The 20,780-nt window shown below is 43.3% G+C and overlaps 1 protein-coding gene across 1 annotated transcript in view; it reads left to right on the forward strand.

Moving 5' to 3' along the window:
- The window catches only part of LOC144771919 (otospiralin-like), a 99,748-nt gene that overhangs the window by 40,144 nt on the left and 38,824 nt on the right, over positions 1-20,780 (forward strand). The window contains exon 2 of the mRNA XM_078656155.1: positions 10,612-10,638. Within this exon, the coding sequence (XP_078512281.1) occupies positions 10,612-10,638 (27 nt within the window). The remainder of the gene's footprint in view (positions 1-10,611; positions 10,639-20,780) is intronic.

A 20,780-nucleotide genomic window follows, 5' to 3' on the forward strand; every position in this document is an offset into this window, starting at 1 on the left:
AATCAAACATTAAAGTGACGATAAAGTTAGGTGAAAATGTCAGTTAAAAGGTAACCACTCACTCACCATTCACTAGTTATCGATGACAGAAGAAACTCTAACTTGTGCCCCCACTATGCACAGTGTTGTCATCAGAGATGTCATTTCAGATGCCATTAGTGATGTTATTAATCATATCATAAAACATTTCATGAATCATGTAATATATGCGATCATATGTAGTGCATGACAAGGGCACCGGTTATAGTTTAGTTAGCTTCCTATAACTGGTGAATTTCTGTGGTTTTCTTTTGTTTAAAACATTGTGTTTTAACAGACATTTTCGCCTAACAATAATGTCACTCTAACCTTTGTTATTTCAGTGAATTTCTAGGGCTCTTTAATGTAAAGTAATATTTTATGACTATACCATACCTGAGTACAACCCCCGGGAGTGGCTAACACAGCGCCATGCATGACCTTCAGCTGTGTGTGGGGTTGGGCACAGTGCCTGGCTTGCGGGCAGGTGATGCACCCGGTTACCAATGTGTGCCCCACCCTTTATGGGCACTCCATTCACATTGTTTGCCAATCCCCATGGTGGTGCAACACCCCAATGCCCCATTATTCTTTTCATGGGATTGTGGTACCACAGTACTTCCACAAGTTTCACGGGCCAGGCTGGGTATCACAAAAGAATGGTGTAGCCTCAAAAAAAATATTTTTCATTTCACCCAAGGAAATGAGAGGGGGGTTAGGGGGGGGTTTAGGGGACTCCTATCCCTTATTTACTTTTATTTACTACAACACGGGGGTTAGGGGACTCCTATCCCTTATTTATTTTTGTTTACTACAACACGGGGACCTAGTCTCCGAGTCTTACAATGGTGGATGCAACATTTTCCTCAGGTTGTGGCTAGACAATCAGATCTTGTGTTTTGAATATGCGGTACTGAAGGACTCTGTGGTAGGTCTGTGATGGTATGTCGTCCCTGTATAGACATAACATTTTAACCTTAATTGCTCAAAAACTACTGAGCATATTTACACCAAATCACAAAAAGCACGGTTTCAAGATCAAGATCTAGCTTTCATCCAAGTGTGGTATAATTCTGGTCAGCTGTTTTAGCTGTAGCTCTGTTTAATTTTCATATGAAAAATCACTTGGGGGAAAAGCGTTATGGGACCCACTTTTTTCTCTGTCCCTGCTTGGCGGACCACCCCAAATCTTTCAAAAAAGAAGCTGAGGTGGGCGAGACTTTCTTTTGGAAAGTTTCGTGAAGATTTGATTAAAGGTGCCAAAGTTATTAGCAAACAAATAAATCCATTTCTTTTAGAATCCCGGTCCTAACTATAACAACACAGTGGCAACCACCACTGTGTAATATACATACATACAGGGAGCTTTTTAAAACCTTGCCCTTACCTCAAACCTTATTGGGACATCATAACAAAACCCCTTGACCACAAGCTTTATTTTCCATTTAGAGTGGGTACGCGGCTGTTAAAAGCCTTTACAGCCAAGTGGTCATCACCACTGGGTGATAACAAATGTCCATTCTGCATTGTGCATGCAGAAACTTACCTCTATATTCTGTGTGTCTGCCCTGCTTATGCTACCCCCGCAAGCTTTGGCTAGTCCAGACTTGTAAGAATCTGGGCACCAGACAAAGTAGTGTTGCTTTGAGAATATTGATTACAGACCCTTTGTCTCGCTATGCAATCCCTCTATCCAAATTTCTAAGGTGGATGTGGTCCATAACTTCTAAACTTGTTGCAAACGATACAAATCAAGCATGAAAAGTTAATAGTTCATCCATACAACTGACAGCAATTTTGGCATTGTATGTGCCTGTCTGGGTGGCTAGTAGACTGTCTTTTGAGCCAAGGTCATGTGCATTTCCTGCAATCTGCACATTAACTCATTTTTGTTGTCTGCTTCTATACCAATGAATGGATGTGTTTTCTTTTCTTCTTTTGTAGTCTATGGATGTGCTGATACTTTACGACCTATGCCCTTAATTTTGTTTTACTGGGTGTTACTGTTGCAGCTCTTCTTTCTTCGAGCGCTGGCGCTGTCCATTATGGAATTGTTTACATTATGTATTACATTATGTATATCAGTAGGCGTTTTTAAGTGATTTGATTTTATTCAATTTGTGGCTTCGCTCATTTTATTCCAATGTCTTAATTATCTTCACTAGCCGATTTTGAGTGTTTTAACTACAACTCATGAACTGTTTTAATAATCTTATAAAATGTATTGCTATGATCACTGAAAAACTTTTTATTGTTAATATTGTATTTTATGTTGCAATGCTTTTTATGACAAACATTGCCGAAATAAAGCTAATTAAAATGGTAAATATACATACACACATTGAGCTCTAAAAATAAAAGTCTTTTAACATGATTTTTGTTTGCAAAATTCATATGCTTATAGAGAATTTCAAAAACATGTTTATAATACTTTATAAAGTACATCCTTTTTGATAGATATAAATTAATTTCAATTAAAAATAACTTTATTTAGTTCCAAGGACCATAAACGTTTAACAAACAAACATCACAGTTTTAAGATTTCATAACATATTTTTGAACAGTGTAGTTAAAATTAATATTAATAAAAAAAAGTTCATAGGAATCTGACAGGCAAAAACATATAATCCATAATACAAATGACCTAGCACGGCAAGATATATTACTGATCATAAAATTCCATGGATCTAAAAGTTATACATTAAAAGATTACAACATTCCTGGTCAGCTGCTATAGCTCATAAAGATTTATAATGGCCACTGCAACTTTAATATAGTTAGAGACTGCAATACAAATAGCAGAAGTGGCCAAAGAGAACAGCAGATTAAAAACTTCAATGTATGTGCAAGGCCGGATTTCCCTTAAAAGCGGAGCTAAAAATGTTCCCCTTGGCTCTTTATAAAGGGGGCAGAATGAAATAAAGTGCAAAGTGCTCTGAGCTGCCAAATTGTCACACGGGCGTGGCATAAGTTTGTTGGCCCACCCTGATTGTCACGGGAATGCCACAAAAAAGTGTGAGGTGCGTAAATGACGTTTAGTTAAAAGGAATCGTGTCTGTACATTGGTGGTAAAAGTTAAGTAAAATTGCTGTTGGGCAGGGAACAAGCATAAGAGACCAGTCACCTCAGATTGTGTATGGGCCGCATATTTGCCCCAGAATAATGTGCTTCTTTTATGATGGCTTTTGCATTTGTGAGGACACTATCAGGATTGTTGGAAAAACGACCTAAGCCTATCTCGTGAAATTTAACTCAAGCCAAGGGTTCGATAGGGCACTATCCAGTTTAGTACGATCTTTAATCACATCCCTTGAGAACGTTAATTCTTCGGACAGCCACATTTTTGCCCATAGTAGCAAAGGGGCAATGCCTATACAGTCCTCCAAGAACTCCAACCCCAGCTCTTGATGACAAAGGAGTGTGGGGGCGCTATTCAGGGTCATCAATAGCCGTTTTATGTACTTATTTTCAAAAACCTGTAGTCGGCGGCTTATATGGTGGCCCCACACTCCTGCACCATAAGGTGCCACAGACAAACATTTAGCTTTATAAAGGGTGACTAACTCTGTTACCAGCTTGTGTCCTAGCTTGCAAGCAAAATAAAATAACCCCTCCACAACACTATTTGTGTGTTGCACCCTTTCTGTTATGAGTGGTTCCCAATTAATTGTTTTATTAAATACGTTTCCTAGGTAGGTAAAATTATTTAATGTATCAATGCGCTTACCCCTTACAGCAAAGTTTCTAATTTTGGTCAATTTGGGGCCACACACCATAATATATGATTTAATAAAGTTAACTTTCAAATCAAGCGCGATATAAAATCGGTAAAAGCGTTTAGCGATTTTTGAAGGCTATTTGCTGTCAAAACCCTTAGCACTGTGTCATCCGCATATGATAGTAGCAGGATAGGATTGCCACAAATTTTTCTAATAAAAAATGCCATTAGGCCATTAGCTTAAATTAAAAAGAGAAAAGGAGCTAAAATACACCCCTGCCGGGCACCTTCTGTGGAAACAATCAGCGTAGTCTTTTCCCCTTGGGGGCCATATCTTATGGCAATAGTGGTATTAGCATGTAACCTATGTAACCTATGTAAGAGCGAAATGAGTGCTTCCTCAACACCAATTTTCCCCATTAGTGCCCACAATTTCTCCCAAATAATGGTGTCAAAGGTGCTAGACAAGTCCATGAAGGCCAGCTGGATAGAACTCTTTCTGGCCCTCACGTACCTGTACCTGCTAATAATCAGGGACAGAATGAGGCACTGCTCTGTAGTACCCAGCCCCCTCCTAAAACCATATTGAGTTTTGGACATGACCTCTGTGGTGGTCGGCAAGGCTTCAGTCAGTCAAGGACGACCCTCCCCAAGACTTTTGCTGTGGCATTGATAAGGGAAATCGGCCTAAAACAAGCCAGGCCATTCCTATTACCTTTTTAAAGACAGGAACCACAGTGGCTTCCTTCCAGGTTGCTGGGATGGGGCCAATCACCACTGCTTTAAAGACGTTAGTCAATAGGGGTGCCCAAAGGTTGGGATTCCTTTTAAACAAATCAAGTGGAACCCCGTCAGGGCCTGGGGCTTTCATGCATGTTTCCTTCGCTAGAGCCTCCTCAACCTCGGATACTGAGATGGATGAACTTAATTGGTAGGCTGCGCCTAAATCTAGGGGCAGGTCCCTACTATTCTCCTCTAACTGCAGGCAGTTCGGGTTAAATATAGCCCAGAAGTTTGATTCCCAGGCATTCCCTAAAATCAGTGAATCCATCTGCCTCACATCGTCCAAAAATAAAGGGCGATTAATAATGTCCCAAAAGCTTTTAGTGTCTTTAAGGGAACTAGCTGTCTCCAGATCTTCCCATGACAATCTCCTCAGTTCTTCTTTTCTTCGGCTGATAGTAGTTTTGTATGTTTGCCTCACACTTTTGATCTGATTTCTGTCTTGAGGGCTAGCATAAAACCATTTTAAGGTTCTTTTGAGCCCTTGAGAATTCGGTGTTAAACCACAGTACCTCCTGGAATTCCCTTTGCTGGACTGGTCTAGTTAATCTCTTAGCTACATTTGCACGAATAAACTCAAATTGCCAAACAACCTCCTCTGGGGAAGAAATTTGTTGTAGACAACTATTAATCGGATGATAATTTGCTATGACACTTTCTTCCTCAAATTGTGGAGGGTTTATTTTACCCCAGTTTAATCTTACCCCTTTATTAAGATTATAATGAATCAGGAAACCATCACCTTTCCCTACCTGGGCTGTTATACTGAGAGAAACTGTGAGGGGGTTATGATCACTAGCATTATTGGGTTCCAACGCGAAGTCGCTGACAAGCAACAAAAACTTCTGTGAAATATGCATATCATCAATAAAACTTTCTCTGTCACCTCCAACATATGTGGAACACTGGGGTGAAGAACTATAGGCCAAGTGAATAATAAGGCCTAAGTCATTCTCAATGATGATGGATTTAAGGCCTCGCCCTGCTGCTTGTGGGCTGACCATCTATGTCTAACAGCCCACAGGCTCGTTGGGCACTTAACCCCTAGGTAATGCAGTTAAAATTCTCCACCCAAAAGATACATAATGGCTGACACTTCCCGGAAATTTTAGTAATTTCATCCTGCATGGCTTCAATACCATAACGGGAATTTTGGTCAAAGATGTTATAATACCAATTCACCACTAGTATCTTAACCTGCGTCAGATTGGCAATCATAATTAATTGTACCAGGGAGAAGAGCCTATGCCAAGGGCTTTTATGGACCCATATTTTACCGAGATTTTCAACACCAGACCTACTTTAGCCCACTCTGTCAGAGAAGGTATTGCAGTGACAGTGAAAGAGTGATTACCGTCCAACACAATGTCATCCGTATACTAAGTTTCCTGGAGATAGATGATGTCTAAACCCCTGATGTACTGTAGCCATACCTCATTGGTCAGCTTGGGGTGAATTCCTATAATGTTCCAGGAAATAATTTTGAGGGGAAGAGTGGTATGTCCCTGATTCACCAAGCCCACTGGTGTCCTGTTAATAGGAATCCAAACACAAGGTGATGATGGAATCTTTTCAGACACCCCCCCCCCAGTAACAGATCTGGGTTGAATCCATAATCGTTCTTTAGTTCACTTTGCAACCCCAGTTCAGACCCAGCCATATGCAAATCAGTCTTGACCTTGTGCCTCATGGGAACAGTCCAGCCCGAACTGCCAAGCCAGGTCCTCACTGGACCGGGAACAAGCATCCTGGGACCCCTGGCACCCCTCATCAGCCAGGCCAACTTGAAACCATTGGCAAAGTGAGCAAGGAACCACGTCCGGCTTGGCAGTTCGTGCTGGACTGTTCCCATGAGGCACAGGGTCAAGACTGGTTTGCATATAGCTTTTTCTGAACTGGGGTGGCAAAGTGAGCTAAAGAATGATGATGGATTCAACCCAGATCTGTGACTGGGAGTGTAGCCTGGCTGATGAAGGGTGTTACCCCAAAACTGGTCCCAGGATGCTTCATTCCAGTCCAGGGAAGACATGGGTTGGCTGTTTGGGCTGGACTGTTCCCATGAGGCACAGGGTCAAGAATGATTTGCATATAGCTTTGCGGGAACTGGGGTGGTGAAGTTAGATAAAGAATGATGATGGATTCAACCCAGATATGTGACTGGGGGTGAGTGTCTGAACAGTTTTAGCACTCCATCCATCATCTCCTTGTGTTTGTTTTGTACTGTTGATAGCAAACATAGTAGCAAAAGATACTAGGCCAGGCCCCTCCTCTACGGGATTACCTTCAGGGATTGATTTGGGTGGGAGGGAAGGGTGTTCAGGGCGGTCTAAATTCTTATTAGGGATGATGGATATCTATGGAATGGTGCCAGCTGGATATACAAGCCCTATTGTCTCAAGATGGTCCCCTGATGGCGGGGATAGAAAAAGCCAAATGGGTGAGTCTTTATCAGTTCACCAGGCATGTCTCTAAGATGCTTCAAGGCAAAATGCACACACCTGGTGTCGCTAAAATTAAGCACCACACAATCACCATCCACAGATTTGGCCATGTAACCCAACCAGCTCACCCGCCTTGCCATGATGATGTATTCAAACCAATTTATCTGGGACAGCATTTTCTTAAAGCACCAATGAGCTAAATTATTAATGAGGCTTTAACAGCTTTCTTGGTGACCAGGGGGAAGATGGGGAACCCCCGTCAGGATCAATGTATATGATGTACTGTCAGGGGGTAGATTTAATATGTTTTTTACACCCCCGACTTAGGGAAGCATGCAGTAGGCCATTAACATTTGTCTTTCCTCGTGGAGAACTACCCCCATACAATGGGCCTTGTCTTGATCGATTTGTAACCCCATGTCCCACCTTTCGGTTATTCCTGTGTGAATTCCCATGGGGCACAGGTTCCCATGATGTTTGAACTGGAGGGTTATTATGGGGGGCTCTTGGGAAGAGACCCTCTTACTTAGAGTACTTGAAGTAAATGTTACACTTATAGGGGCCATCCTATCCAGAGGGGCACAAGAAAGAACATCATTTACACTTTGATTTGTGTTACTAACTTAGGTGGCCCTTTCATTCTGTTTGTTGGTTGCCAAATTCTTTCTTTAGCCCTGCTGTGCTCAAACAAGTCACTCTTCTATACAGACTAAACAAGATAAAATGGGTGCCAGAGCCTCTTGTACTATTTTACTGAACTTGTCAATAGAGGTGTTCATTCCTTCATGTGTGGTGCTTCTTCCTCCTCCTATGCGAGAGCTACATGCATTACCTGTTATGTGGGTTTGCTTAGTTCTCTTAACCCTCAGTGAGTGGCCCTTTATCTGTAATCACCCCTGGCAAATCAGTGCATTTTCTCTTCCCCCTTGTTGCGGGCTGAGGACCAATCTTCTCTGAGGATGGGTTGGACGTAGGCTCAACTCCATCATATGTAGCACATAGGTCCCCCTGGTTCAGAATTACGACAGTAAGCGAAAGTGGGGCTTGTGGCCTATGATCAATGTCTGTTTCAGCCCTGGCTGTATGAGAGTCAGAATAGAATGAATAGAAACAAATGAATCATGGAGTGTAGCTAATGAAATCCTTTGTTCTGCCATTTCTATTTCCTTGCTAATCGTCTCTACTGCCTTTTGAAGGAAGCCATGCAGGAGAGTGTCAGTGGTTTTTAAAACAGGCATAGGTTTCCATTTCCCCATACTGAAATTTCTCTTAAACATATATATTCATAAATAGAAGGATACACTGAGTTAGACATAGAAAGGCAAATATATACAGGTATAGGTAGATATATTCAAATACTCTCTGTATGAGTATGTTGGAATGGGAATGCCCCATGTCAAGGTGTACAGTTGTGTTCACCTACACTGAGTGCTTCACTTCATGTATATGGCACTCTGGAGTTTCATTTTGGCACTAGCCTCACAGTCATCTAGAGTGTTCAGGGAGATCTTAGCCTTTCCCTTGACATGAGCGAGGTCCTGGACCTGCCCTGTGATCTCGAGAGAGGCAACAAGACTCCCTCATGGAGCAGATTGTGGACCACTGTCCGTGTCATAGTTGTGCCACATAGAGCATTGGTGGCAGTGTAACTTGTTTTGTAAATCCAGTTGTGACCAGAACTTTTTATCTGTGTCATTGGAGTGGCAGCCTACTGGCCCACTTCTGTAAAGTACAGCTTGTATGTGCCTACCCAGATCCTTGCGCTAACATCCTAAGTGTCAGTATGTGTGTTTTGTGAATGTGGTCTGTGTGGTAAATGCATGGTGTGTGTAGGTGAGCCCAAGGAATGGAAGGCTGTGCAATCTATTATGGATGCCAATGGATAGACTTCGGACAGGATTGAGTTGAGGCTGCTTTCCCAGACAGTGGAAGTTTGTTGCAAACAGTCCTGAAGCTAGTGAGAGAAGATCCAGACACTGGAACGAGGAAACAAGCTCTTTCAGAAATTCAGTCAGACGTTTTGCTGAGCAGGATAGATGCTGATTGGCTTTCTTGAAACATTACCATTTGGTAGATGGTGGGGGTGATTGGTGAGACTGCAGTCTCTGTTGTGCAAAGTGAAGGGGGAGCCCTTAGGTGTGGCCAGCTCTTTGTCTTCCCTTCATTATTCTTTCATTGTGGCTGATGACATCCAGGTGCAGGAAGCTCTGTTGTGTTTGCTCCAAGTTGGAGACAACCCTGCTGTGAGGAAAATCACACTACACAAAGCGTACATCGCTTCATAGTAAAGAAGTCAGGCCCACTACCCCTCTTGTTGTTCCAGGTCAAATTTTACTATGACCAAGAAAGTGAGTGTTCCACAGAGTACGTAGAGGATAGCTCGACAACTAGAGCTTATGTCTGCTTGGCTGCCAATTTCTAGTAATATGGGGACATCGCCTGAGTCTACCCTTTACTGAAGAGCTGTTCACCTATACTGAAGAATCACAAAGCCTTCCTGCCTGCTGAGAGAGGGAAGGAGGCTGCCTACCTGCATGAGTGAATGTACATGACAAGCTATGCACAGCGAGTCTCAGGTGTGTTATGCACCCATATAGAAATGAGATCTATGAACTCTAGTTTCATTGGTACTAAAACGCCCCTGTGCATAAAACAAAATAATTGTGTCCACAATTGAAAAGGGCAATTCAACTCTTAATTGTGTTTATGACTTTCTTTCCTGTGCATGTCCTGAGCTACACAGAGTGTTTTTCATGTACATAGGATGCAAGTGGGGGCATGTGTAGGGCTACATCTTACTACATCAAGTTAGTTTTTTTAAAATAAATAATTATAGTAAAATATATTATTGGATAAATCTATGTATATGTGTAGGTAGAATGTAAAAATCATGATAGAGAAGGGAATATAGATGCAATATATTTTGTATTTTTTGTTAATTTTAGTCTTATTATTGTGAAACAAAATACATCAAAATGTTACCACAATAAACAAATTTAAGGAGGAAACATATTCTCAGAGAGCCCATGAAACCTTACAAAGTTTTTCTGCACAAAGTTGGGAAAAAGATTTCTTAGTGGGTTTCGCAGTGGTTCAAAATCTGCTGAAAGGTTTGGTGCGAAATGTGCATTTTCGAAGTTTAAATACAAGCAGGTACTGCTAAGTATGTCGTGCTTCTTCTAATGGCAGCGGGTGTTTACAACACTTACATGCCAAGCACAGTGGAGCTGGGTTCTAAGTATGCCACCATGCTGGAAATCAAAATTGGAAATTTAGTGTATAGTCGTTGCTTATACCATGATGACCCGAAAGAAGAAGTAAACATTTGGAAATGAAGATGAGATGCCTGCTTACATAAAACGCTATCAAATAAAAGGAACTCAACTTTATTTTTTATTGAAGTACAACACAGAGTTGGCTTTATTTTTATTGATAGCTCCATAATACATACATCAGATACGAGCAAATTCTTATCAGCTGTGCTTTATTTGTCGGTAATGTATGGTTTGTGCCTGTTGAAAATCTACTATTAAGGTAATTCTTCATTTACAGAGTGCAAATTATTCACTGATGTCTGTTTCACGTCTTATATGTTTAATTCAACCTTAGTATATATGTAAACTAATTGCCATCATTCGTGTTTCATTGTAGGATCAGCTGCACCCATCAAAGAAAGAGGTTTGTCTTTTTCTACAATTTTGCATGTTAACAACAGTTATTGAAAAAAAACAGCTGGCTGTGGTCCTATATGTGAAGTCAATTTTGCCCCCAATGAATTAAATCAAAGTTAACTGTAGATGCTTTTGACAAAGGCCAATCCTACAAGTAATAAAGGTGTCAAAAAAGCCTTGGTGTAACAGAATTGTATTGGACAGTCTAAGTAGAAGATGAGATACAATATATGATTTAGACATTATTTTTATATTGCTTCAAGATCTGGTGCAGTTCTCTCACTTACATGAACGGAAAGGCAGGATTTTTAATCTAATGGCAATGACTTCTCCCAAAGCACTGGCCGGATGGTTTAGAAATACATATAAAAAAAAGAGGCTTTATAGTCGCTCAGGTGACACATTGATAGGACAACTGAAATAAGGGACTGGAGTTGGTTTCCAACAAAGATGCAACATATCTTGAGACAGCAGAATCCAAAATAACCATTTCCCAACTCTCCAAACAGTTGTCCCCACATTCCTAAGAACTGCAGTTGTACAAATATCTGTAGTCTACTTTTTAACTACTTGGGAGTTCTAATATTATAATTCCCCTTTTTTAGTAGAAGGCAAATTAATTCTGAATTTTTAAGACAAGTAATGGCTCGTCTGTTCATATTTAAGTCTCCGCGTTTTAGATTTTAACTGGTTTTAACAGATAACGACAGAGAGAAAACATTGTTTTCTCCATATATATTTATTATTAAAAGTTCAAAAATACAGAATAATAATGGGATTTTTTTAAGTTACTCTCTGTGCTGTCTTTCATTAATTCTAGGCCAACTGCTGAGCAGATTTACAAGATTGGGGGCTAAAAAAACAGGATGACATGTCCTTTAAGAATGGCATTTGTTAACATATGTTTGTAGTATAATTCTAATATTCATCCATGGGTGTATTGTTATGTTACAATTTGCTGCTTAATTTGTGAAAACGCAACATACATAAAAGTATAAGCGTGCATTTATCAGTTAAATACATTTGGAAATATTTGATTTTACAACTTTATTCACATAAAACACAAAATAAGCATGGATAAATCATGATAGGATGTCGAGTAAATACATATTGATAAATACGGATGGAAATGTTACAAAAAATAAACACCATAAAACTAAAAGCCCTATCATAACTAACCTGTCATGAGCCAGGGGAAATTCAATGTGCCTGAATATGCTTCACCTTTTCTGAACCTAAAATGTGACCATCTGAACAGCCCCTTTGAGCTTCTTTGCTATTGAATTGATCACCATCTTTTCTGTACACAAAATAAATAATGAACATTAAGAAACATAATGTCAGCCTTGTCACGTGTAATCATTTCAAATCTGCTTTCTAAACTTTAAGAATTTGTTCACATCATTTCCTTGTTGCTAAAGTGCGATGTAAACATTTTATTTTACATTGATTTTCAAATAAAAGATGTAGAAAATTGGGTATTAAGCAGTGAAGCTGCAAACTATGTTAAGTTTGGGCTCATTAAGGGGCTTCTCCCAGGCTTCCCTCACTAAACCTAGGGGACCCTTCCAGGACGGCCAAACAGAAGCTCAAGGGGGCTAAAAGAAACCCCCTTCTGAGGCACTTCTCTGTATGCAAATGAGAGAGCGCAAACTGATTTAAATGTATGAGTACATCACACTTACCTGTAGTAAGCACAAATCATGAAGAGAAATGCCATGAGTGCTAATAGTATCTGCAAATATATCCTAAATGTATAGCTAATGTAGAGATTTAAGTAGAAGTGGAACTAATACAGAAATGTGTGACATTATATGACTTTATTAGACGTGATTATTTTTGAATCCATGTCGTGAAGCTGCTAAAACATAAGATGGTATGTGGTTAAAAGCAGAACGTGGTAGGCCTCAGGGCCAGAGCTGGAGGGAAAGGGAAGGTGGTTCTTTTCACGACACAGATTGCATTAATATTTTGGTCATTGCATTAAATAGGCCATGATTTATTGAAATGTTTACTTAATAATAGAATAAGAGTATTAACATGCTTTAATTAAATGAAGAAGTTGAATGTTATAATCATAATGAGAAATATTGTAGGCCTGAAATGTTTTAGTATTGATTTACACGTACATGTCTGGGCTGAGAAATGTTGCAAGCCTTTTTCTTTTTTAGAAGTATATGAGAGTTGGGTTCTTGGCTACAGATATCTGTCTGCAACAGGAAAGGGGGGATCCAATTATAAATGAATGAATAGAGGTCTGTTCAGTGGACGGCCCAGACATGGAGGAGGGTTTTGGAATGTTTAAGGGGTATCAGCGGGCCGGAGAAGAGTCTGAGAAGCAAGGTCAACTCTAACGTCTGAGGCCCAATACAAAGCATCATGGAAAAAGCCTGAAGCTACACCACGTGAGAGGCGTTCCGCAAGGGGCGTCTCAAATGTTGTTGACTGTTTTGTATTAGGGACAGCACCCCTGGGTGGAGTTAGAGCAGATACCTGAGGACCCTTTAGAGAGCGGATGGGTAGGCAGTGAGGGGTCATGACTGGAGAACTATAGGTTTTCACCAAGAGACTTAGAGTGAGTGACTTCCCTTGGGGGTCATTCACTGCTGACACCTTTGTTAGGTTGGGATTTGGTTAAGTAGGGATACCATCTAGAACAGGGTAGGGACGCCTAACCTGTGTGTTTTTTCCTCCAACCTAAATGAAGGAGAGATATGCGTCTATGCTGATAGCTTTATTATTCTTAGAACTTGTGTTAGTGATTTCTGTTGCTCGTTTGAGGGCTTTTCGAGAGCACATGTATGTAATTGGACCTGTGTATCTCGTGAATCTCATTCTGAGATGCCTGTATTTGCAGCTCATTATATCTTTACAATAAACTTTTGAAAACTAGAAGTTGTCCGTGATCTTTGGGAGTAGAGTCCTTTCTTGGGTGAACTAGCTTGGAAATAGGTGCACTTTCTTTCCTTACAGACAGGCAACAAAGGTTCAGTCGACCAGATCGAGGTTTGGATCAATAGATATAAGGTATCGATCAAAATCTCGCCCTTTCAGTTGGTAGCTATAGAGGATGGTTGCCTTCTTGAGGACGGTGACCTAGGCCAGGTTAGCTTACCCCAAGGCCCCTAGAGATCGATGATTGGAAGAACAGCCCGCTGGAGAAGATCCGGATGACGTGAGACAGAAAAAGCAGCAGTATCGGTTGAGAGTGAGTATAAAGGGTTATGCGTGTTAGATTGCGGTGTTTTGTATTGTATCTATGTTGTAATGTCTGGCGGAGTTGAATGTCTGTAGAGTGACTGTGGAACAGGTTGTGAGCGCGCGCAACCGGTGGAAATCTTAAGTTCAAGGAGAGCTTAAGTGGTTCGGGTGTATCGGACACCCAGAGTAATTGTCAACTAGTGTGAAGGGGGTCATGAGGTACCATTGATCACCCGAGAGACCGAGATAGGGGGAACGTAAGAGTGAGTGCGTGAGTAACGGACGCTGGTCGGAAGTTACTGTGTGTGTAAGCAACCTATCAGAGAGACGATAGACATCTCGTCAGTTGTGTTGACAATTACAGATAGACTGTGGACGTACAGTCGAGAGAAGTGACCGCTTGGTCGGAAGTAGTCATTTTTCGGTGTATGAATGGGACGCATGCATAACCGGGAGACGAGTTGAGAAAGGAGGGGTGCTGCTGCGAAGCGGAGAAAAGTGACGTCAGGTGGTGTCGCGCAGTAATTGGCCGACCGGAGAAAGACCGCGCTGTGATAGGCCAGCTAGCGAAGACGTCAGAACAGGGTCGCGACGTGATTGGCCGACAGGAGAAAGACCGCGCTGTGATAGGCCAAGCTAGCAAAGCCGCGACAGGATTGGTGGATTGTCATCAGGAAGTAAACAGAGTAGCGAGGCTGGATTTTGTGCGCATAATTATGAAGTGTTTTAAGTGGCTGAAAGCGGTGTTTAAGAAAGAGAAGCGGGGATCGTATGAAGGGGAAGAAGCCCCGCCGGAGGGTACGCCAGCTCGTTACATGGCAGTAAATGTTGGGTTGCATACGATCCTTTGGATATCAGAGTGGAGTAAGATTACTGAAGGAAATGAGGAACTGACGTTCCCGAAGTACGGGACGTTCAGATTAGAGGTGTTACATCGATTAAAATCAGTCATGACCTCAATTAGACCCTTGCCTAGACCGACCCAGTTTGAAGCCCTTGAAGCATGGATTAGAGCAGCGCATGAAAAGAATATGAACAGACGACAAGAAAGGGTGAAACGATCGGTAAGGGCAGTACAGGATGCCAGGTGGGATGCGGATGCTAAAAGATGGAGAGTGCATAATTTGGAAATAAATAAACTGTACCCAGTGTTAGAGGCGCCAGTAAATAAAAGCCCCATAGAAGAAGATGATGAGAGCGAAACAGAGGACAGCCTGATAAACAGATTATTGACAGACAGGCCACCCCCGTATAATAGAGCAGGGGGAGAGGTCGAGAATACTGAAGGAGAAAAGGGGGGCAATGCAGGAGAGCATAGACCGCTTCCCAGTTCAGAGTGGGATCCTGAGCCAAAGAAAGAGCTGTCCCAGCCTAGTCATGTGCAACAGGTAGTCGGTAGGTTTGTGGTACAAAGAGCGCCGGAAACGGAAAGCGCCACATCCTACCCATTACCAGATGCACTACAGGTACCTGTTACCATAGGTCCTATAATATCGATATATGACCAGGAGAGAGCAAGAGGGGAAGAACGGGTACGGAAAGACAGAGAAAGAGCAGAGAAGGCAAGGAGGAACGATACCACTAATTCCCCAAGTCAGATGCCGATACCCAGAGAGTGGAGTACACCGATGCACACAGCAGGGGACCCAGGAGGAGATCCTGGGGGCCCTAGATGGCCAATGGATCTGAGGGGATCTGGACGAAAATCCTTTCAAGAGCTAAATGAGTACATGAAGCAGTGGGATGAGGCAGTGAAGGCTCAAAAGAGCATCAATGCTGCAGAAGCAGAAAGGGAAAGTCAGGACAGCAGAGCACGGACTCACTGCGGGGCTGGGGAGAGTAGCCCGGAGTGGGACTGTAGAGGGAGTAGGGGAGTCACCCATTGGGCCCGGAAAGGAGGTAGAACAGACCTGGAAAACGGGGGCCCCGGGAGTGAAGGGGTGGCGCGCCCAATACTCAGTGAAGGGGAGAGGAGAGCACAAGAGTACAGAAACAGCTTTAAATGTCCACACTGTGTGCCCGGCACCAGAGAACTGAATGGGAGTTGTGAGAGGTCGCACCATAGTCCCTGTGATGACGGCAATGAGCGCAGCCCAGGGAATATGGGGAACCAGGAAGGATCGTATCGGATACTGAGCGATACGAGGCAAAGGGAGTGTAGCGACCAGAGGGAAAATAACAGAGAGATGTGCGGTGAGAGGAGAGAAGAAGAAGAGAGTGGGCAGAGAGAGAGTGGGGGTAACAGGCCCGTGTTCCATCACCTTCCTAGATCGGATGGCCGAGCATGGGACCTGGAGAGATGGGAGCGAGGGAGACCACCCATTAACTCTCCCGAGCCCAAACGTAGAGCTCGAAGTTGGGATGGGAGGGAGACCAGTGAGCCCCCTTCGAAAGACATATTGCGAGCTGAGATAAAAGCCAAGAGACTCGATGTCTCCAGTTTAAGGTCAGACCTGGATGACATGGTAGATGGTACCCTGCCTTTAGAAAGAATGGAAATGTATGAACAGGATGAAATACTGTATATGGCAAAGGACATCACTCGAAAGGCGAGAGCAGTCCATGAGAAGTTAGTCGAACTAGCAGGCAAATATATGGTGGACTTGTCAAGAACCAAAGCATTACAGGGTAACCACAGGCTACATTACTCAGATCGAGACCTAGATGAGAGGAGAACGATTGGGCTGAAAACACACATAAGGGAACTGATTACTGGAATAAGGACATGGAGGGCACTAGATAAGTGGGAAGAGAGGTGGTCCAAGAAAGGGACCGGCAGGAGAAGCATGATTGGTATGACACCAGGACAGCAGGGAATAGAAGCTTACCCTTTGCGTGAAGTCGCAAATGGGAACTATGTACATGTCCCTTGGAGTAGGGGAGATTTAGCTGCTTTTACCACCTCTTTCCCCAAATTACGTGAAAGCCCAGTGGAGTGGTACAAGCAAGTAGAGAGATTTGTAAAAATCTCAAAGGTCCTTTGGATAGATCTGAACACGCTGTTTGACATTGTAGTACCAGGCGATCTGTGGACAGCATGCAAGGTTAGCGCTGAGTGGCCCATAACGGAGCCAGAAAGAGATGCCAAGACTAATGGGCCGTCCGAGATTGTGATGGCAAAATACGAGAGAGTGATGACTTGGCTGAAAGAGAAGGTGCCAATGCAAGACATAGATTGGGTCAGAATAGACCGAACAAGACAGGAACCCAAAGAGACAGTTCATGAATATTATGAGAGATTGCTGAAGGCGTTTAAACAGTATAGCGGCTTGGATGTAATGGATCCAAAAGACATAGGGCAATTTGTGTCCAAGTTCGTCCTGGGACTGAGACCGGATATTAGTTTAATGATTCAGCAACACTCGATTTGTTGGCAAACTAAACCCCTAGATGAAATACTGAGATATGCCAGGTACTGCTGTGATGAGATAGATTCCAAGGCTAAGAAACTAAAAGAAAAGTTGATGGTGGTACAGATGCAGGCAGCAGGGAAGGGGGGACAACAGCAACAGCAGCAAGGAACAGGTACAGGAGGAAAGAAGCAGTACAGTCAGAACAAGGGCAATGAGGAGAGTTCCACCTTTAGACCCAGAATAGACATAGCTGCCTTGAAGAAAACGACTAGGTGCCACCAGTGCAACGAGGTGGGGCATTGGAAACGCGAGTGCCCTTACAATGTAGAGATAGGAGAGCAAGAGATAGAGGAGGAAGAGGTCCAGAGCGCGTCTACAAGAGGGGTAACGCCATACCAAGGAAAGGTGCTCAAAGGGGGGGGGGCTCCTCCCCGAGCCCAGTTCCCGCAACCTCCTCGAGTAGGGAGTATGGGTAAGACCTATAGACAAATGCCCCTGTTTGTGGAAGGGGAAGAGTGCTATTATGTGGACCCATTAACCGGACAGAGAGTGGAAAGAGAAGACTGCACCCTCGGGGCAGCCTTGGAGGTAGATCAGAGGGGACCCTATGTGGAAGCAGAAGTAGCAGGGTGCCCTACGACATTTCTGGTGGACACAGGAGCCACTAGATCCACGATCAGATCAGCTGCAGTTCCAGACCTGCCCATGTCTGGAGAGACCATACAGGTGGTAGGGGTCGCAAACAGGAGAATAACCAGCCAATTGACAGAACCGGTGCAGGTGAAAATAGGGAAGTACAGTGATGAGCACCAGTTTGTGGTTTGCGATTCAAGTCCTGTGTGTCTGCTAGGAAGAGATCTGTTGTGTAAATTGAATTGTACTATATACTGTACACCTCAGGGAGTGGAGGTATTGACCAATGATGATGACGCAGATTTCAAAGTTGCAAACTCTAGAATATGCGTGGAACTGTACCCTACTTTAACAGTAGAGGAGCTCCCCTGGGACTTGAGAGAGACAGTGGCACCAGAAGTATGGGATTTCACTGGGGAAGAGATTGGATTGGTCAAAGGGGTGGACCCAGTGAAAATTGTAGTGAAACCGCATGCTGAGTTCCCAAGAACACCCCAATACAAATTGACTCCAGAAACGATTGCAGGCATAAAACCCGTGATCGAGTCCATGATTAAACAGGGAATACTGAAAGAAATCGTGGGCAGTCCATGTAACTCCCCGATTATGGGTCTGCAGAAACCAAATGGGAAATTTCGGATAGTACAGGACCTTCGAAAGATTAATAACATAGTCGTTTCATGTTGTCCAGTGGTACCGAATCCATCAGTGATACTGTTTCAGATTCCATTCCAAGCTGAGTGGTTCACTGTGATCGATCTTTGTCAGGCTTTCTTTTCGATCCCTCTGGACGAAGAAAGCCATTTTCTTTTCGCATTTAAGCTGGAAAATCGCGTCCTAACATGGTGTCGTATCCCTCAGGGGTATACAGAGAGCCCATCGATCTTTAATCAGCTTTTGAAGAAAAATCTTGAAAGTCTAGTGCTGCCCCAGAAGTCAGTTCTGGTCCAGTACATAGACGACCTCCTTGTGGCGTCAGAAACAGAAGAAGCTTGCAGGGAAGACTCCATTGCTTTGTTAAATCACCTAGCTGCCAATGGGCATAAGGTGTCCCCGGGAAAATTGCAGTACTGCCTGACAGAAGTGCAGTACTTGGGACACAGGATTGAGAAAGGCAAACGAAAAGTGTCACCAGACAGGATAGAGGCGATCATGAAAATGAATGCGCCTAAAACACAGAGAGAGGTCAGGATGTTCCTAGGGATGGTGGGTTATTGCCGACAGTGGATCGTGAACTTTTCACTGAAAGCAAAGCCCTTGCAAAAACTGACGCACAAAGAGGTGAGTGATCCGGTACCATGGGACAAAGACTGTTTGATGGCGTTCCTACAGCTGAGAGAGGACCTGTGTCGTGCTCCGGCATTGGGAATGCCTGATTACAATAAACAATTTTTTCTTTACTGTTGTGAGAGAGAAGGTTGCGCGTTGTCTGTGTTGGTCCAAATCCATGGGAATGCCCGTAGACCAGTTGCTTATTTCTCGGCTACTTTAGACCCAGTAGCCGCAGCGTTGCCCGGATGTCTGAAATCCGTTGCTGCAACGGGTGTCAGCATTGAGAGATGTGAAAATATTGTCATGGGGCACCCGTTAGAGGTGTGCGTGCCACATTCTGTTGAACTGTTAATGACCAGGACCAAAACACAGCATCTGACCAACAGCAGGCTCACACGCTATGAGCAAGTTATTCTTGCTGCAGAGAACGTGACCCTCAAGAGATGCTCTGTTTTGAACCCTGCTACATTGATGCCACTTCCAAATGATATTGAGGATGATGATGAATATACAGACCATGACTGTCTCGATGTGACTGAACTATGCACCAAACCCAGACCCGACATTGTGGATGAGCCACTGACTGACCCAGACGAAGTTTTCTTTGTCAATGGCTCATGTGTAAGAGACGAAGTTGGGCAATTGAGAGCAGCTTATGCTGTTTGTACAATTGAAGGAGTTGTGGAAGCAGGGTGCCTGGAAGGAGTACACTCCGCTCAGGTAGCCGAGATTATTGCCCTGACACGTGCTTGCTTGGCAAGCAATCAAATTCGAGTCACCATCTACACCGACAGCCAGTATGGGTATGGGGTAGTTCATGATTACGGGCAGTTATGGTCTCAAAGAGGGTTCATGACTTCTTCAGGCTCTCCCATTCGCAATGGAGAGTTTGTGCGCCTGTTGTTAGAGGCATTGCAATGTCCAGCAAGTATCGCAGTTGTAAAGTGCACCGCACATACCAGAAATGAGGACTTTGTTTCGAAAGGCAATAGATATGCTGATGAAGTTGCGCGGTATTGCGCGGAACAAGGTTACTCTTTCACAGAGGTGGAAGTGGGTGGAATAAATGTAAGAACTGAATTAGCCATGATACTGGAAACTGTTGATACTTGGGATGAACTGTCAACCATGCAAGAAAATGCTCCTGATTCTGAAAAAGAAACATGGGAAAAGGCAGGATGTGTAATGGGTGAGACCCATTTTTGGGTCTCAGCAGACGGCAGAGCAGTGTTGCCCAATGAGATGGTGAGTCCAATGGCTAGACTCATACATGGTCCAGTACACTTAGGGAGAGATGCTATGCTGAGAGTGTTTAGACAGACTTGGTACAATCCTAAGTTTAGAATAGCAGCAGAAGCAGTGTGCCAGCGTTGTGTGACCTGCCAGCAGCTGAACGTAGGGAAAAGAACACCAGTTGCACTAAGTCACATAGGAAGGTCTGGAGGTCCATTCAATAGAATGCAGATAGATTTCATTGAAATGCCAAGGTGCAACCGCCTCCGCTATGTCTTGGTGGTTGTTTGTGTGTTCTCCAGATGGGTTGAGGCATACCCTACACGTAGGTGCGACACCCTCACAGTGGCCAAGTTACTGCTTAGAGAACTCATTCCTCGCTTCGGGGTGCCGGCCTTTTTGGAATCAGATAGGGGAACACATTTTAACAGCGAGCTTGTGAAGATGATCTGTGTAG

This window comes from Lissotriton helveticus, chromosome 8, assembly GCF_964261635.1.
Source record: "Lissotriton helveticus chromosome 8, aLisHel1.1, whole genome shotgun sequence".
Classification (NCBI taxonomy): domain Eukaryota; kingdom Metazoa; phylum Chordata; class Amphibia; order Caudata; family Salamandridae; genus Lissotriton; species Lissotriton helveticus.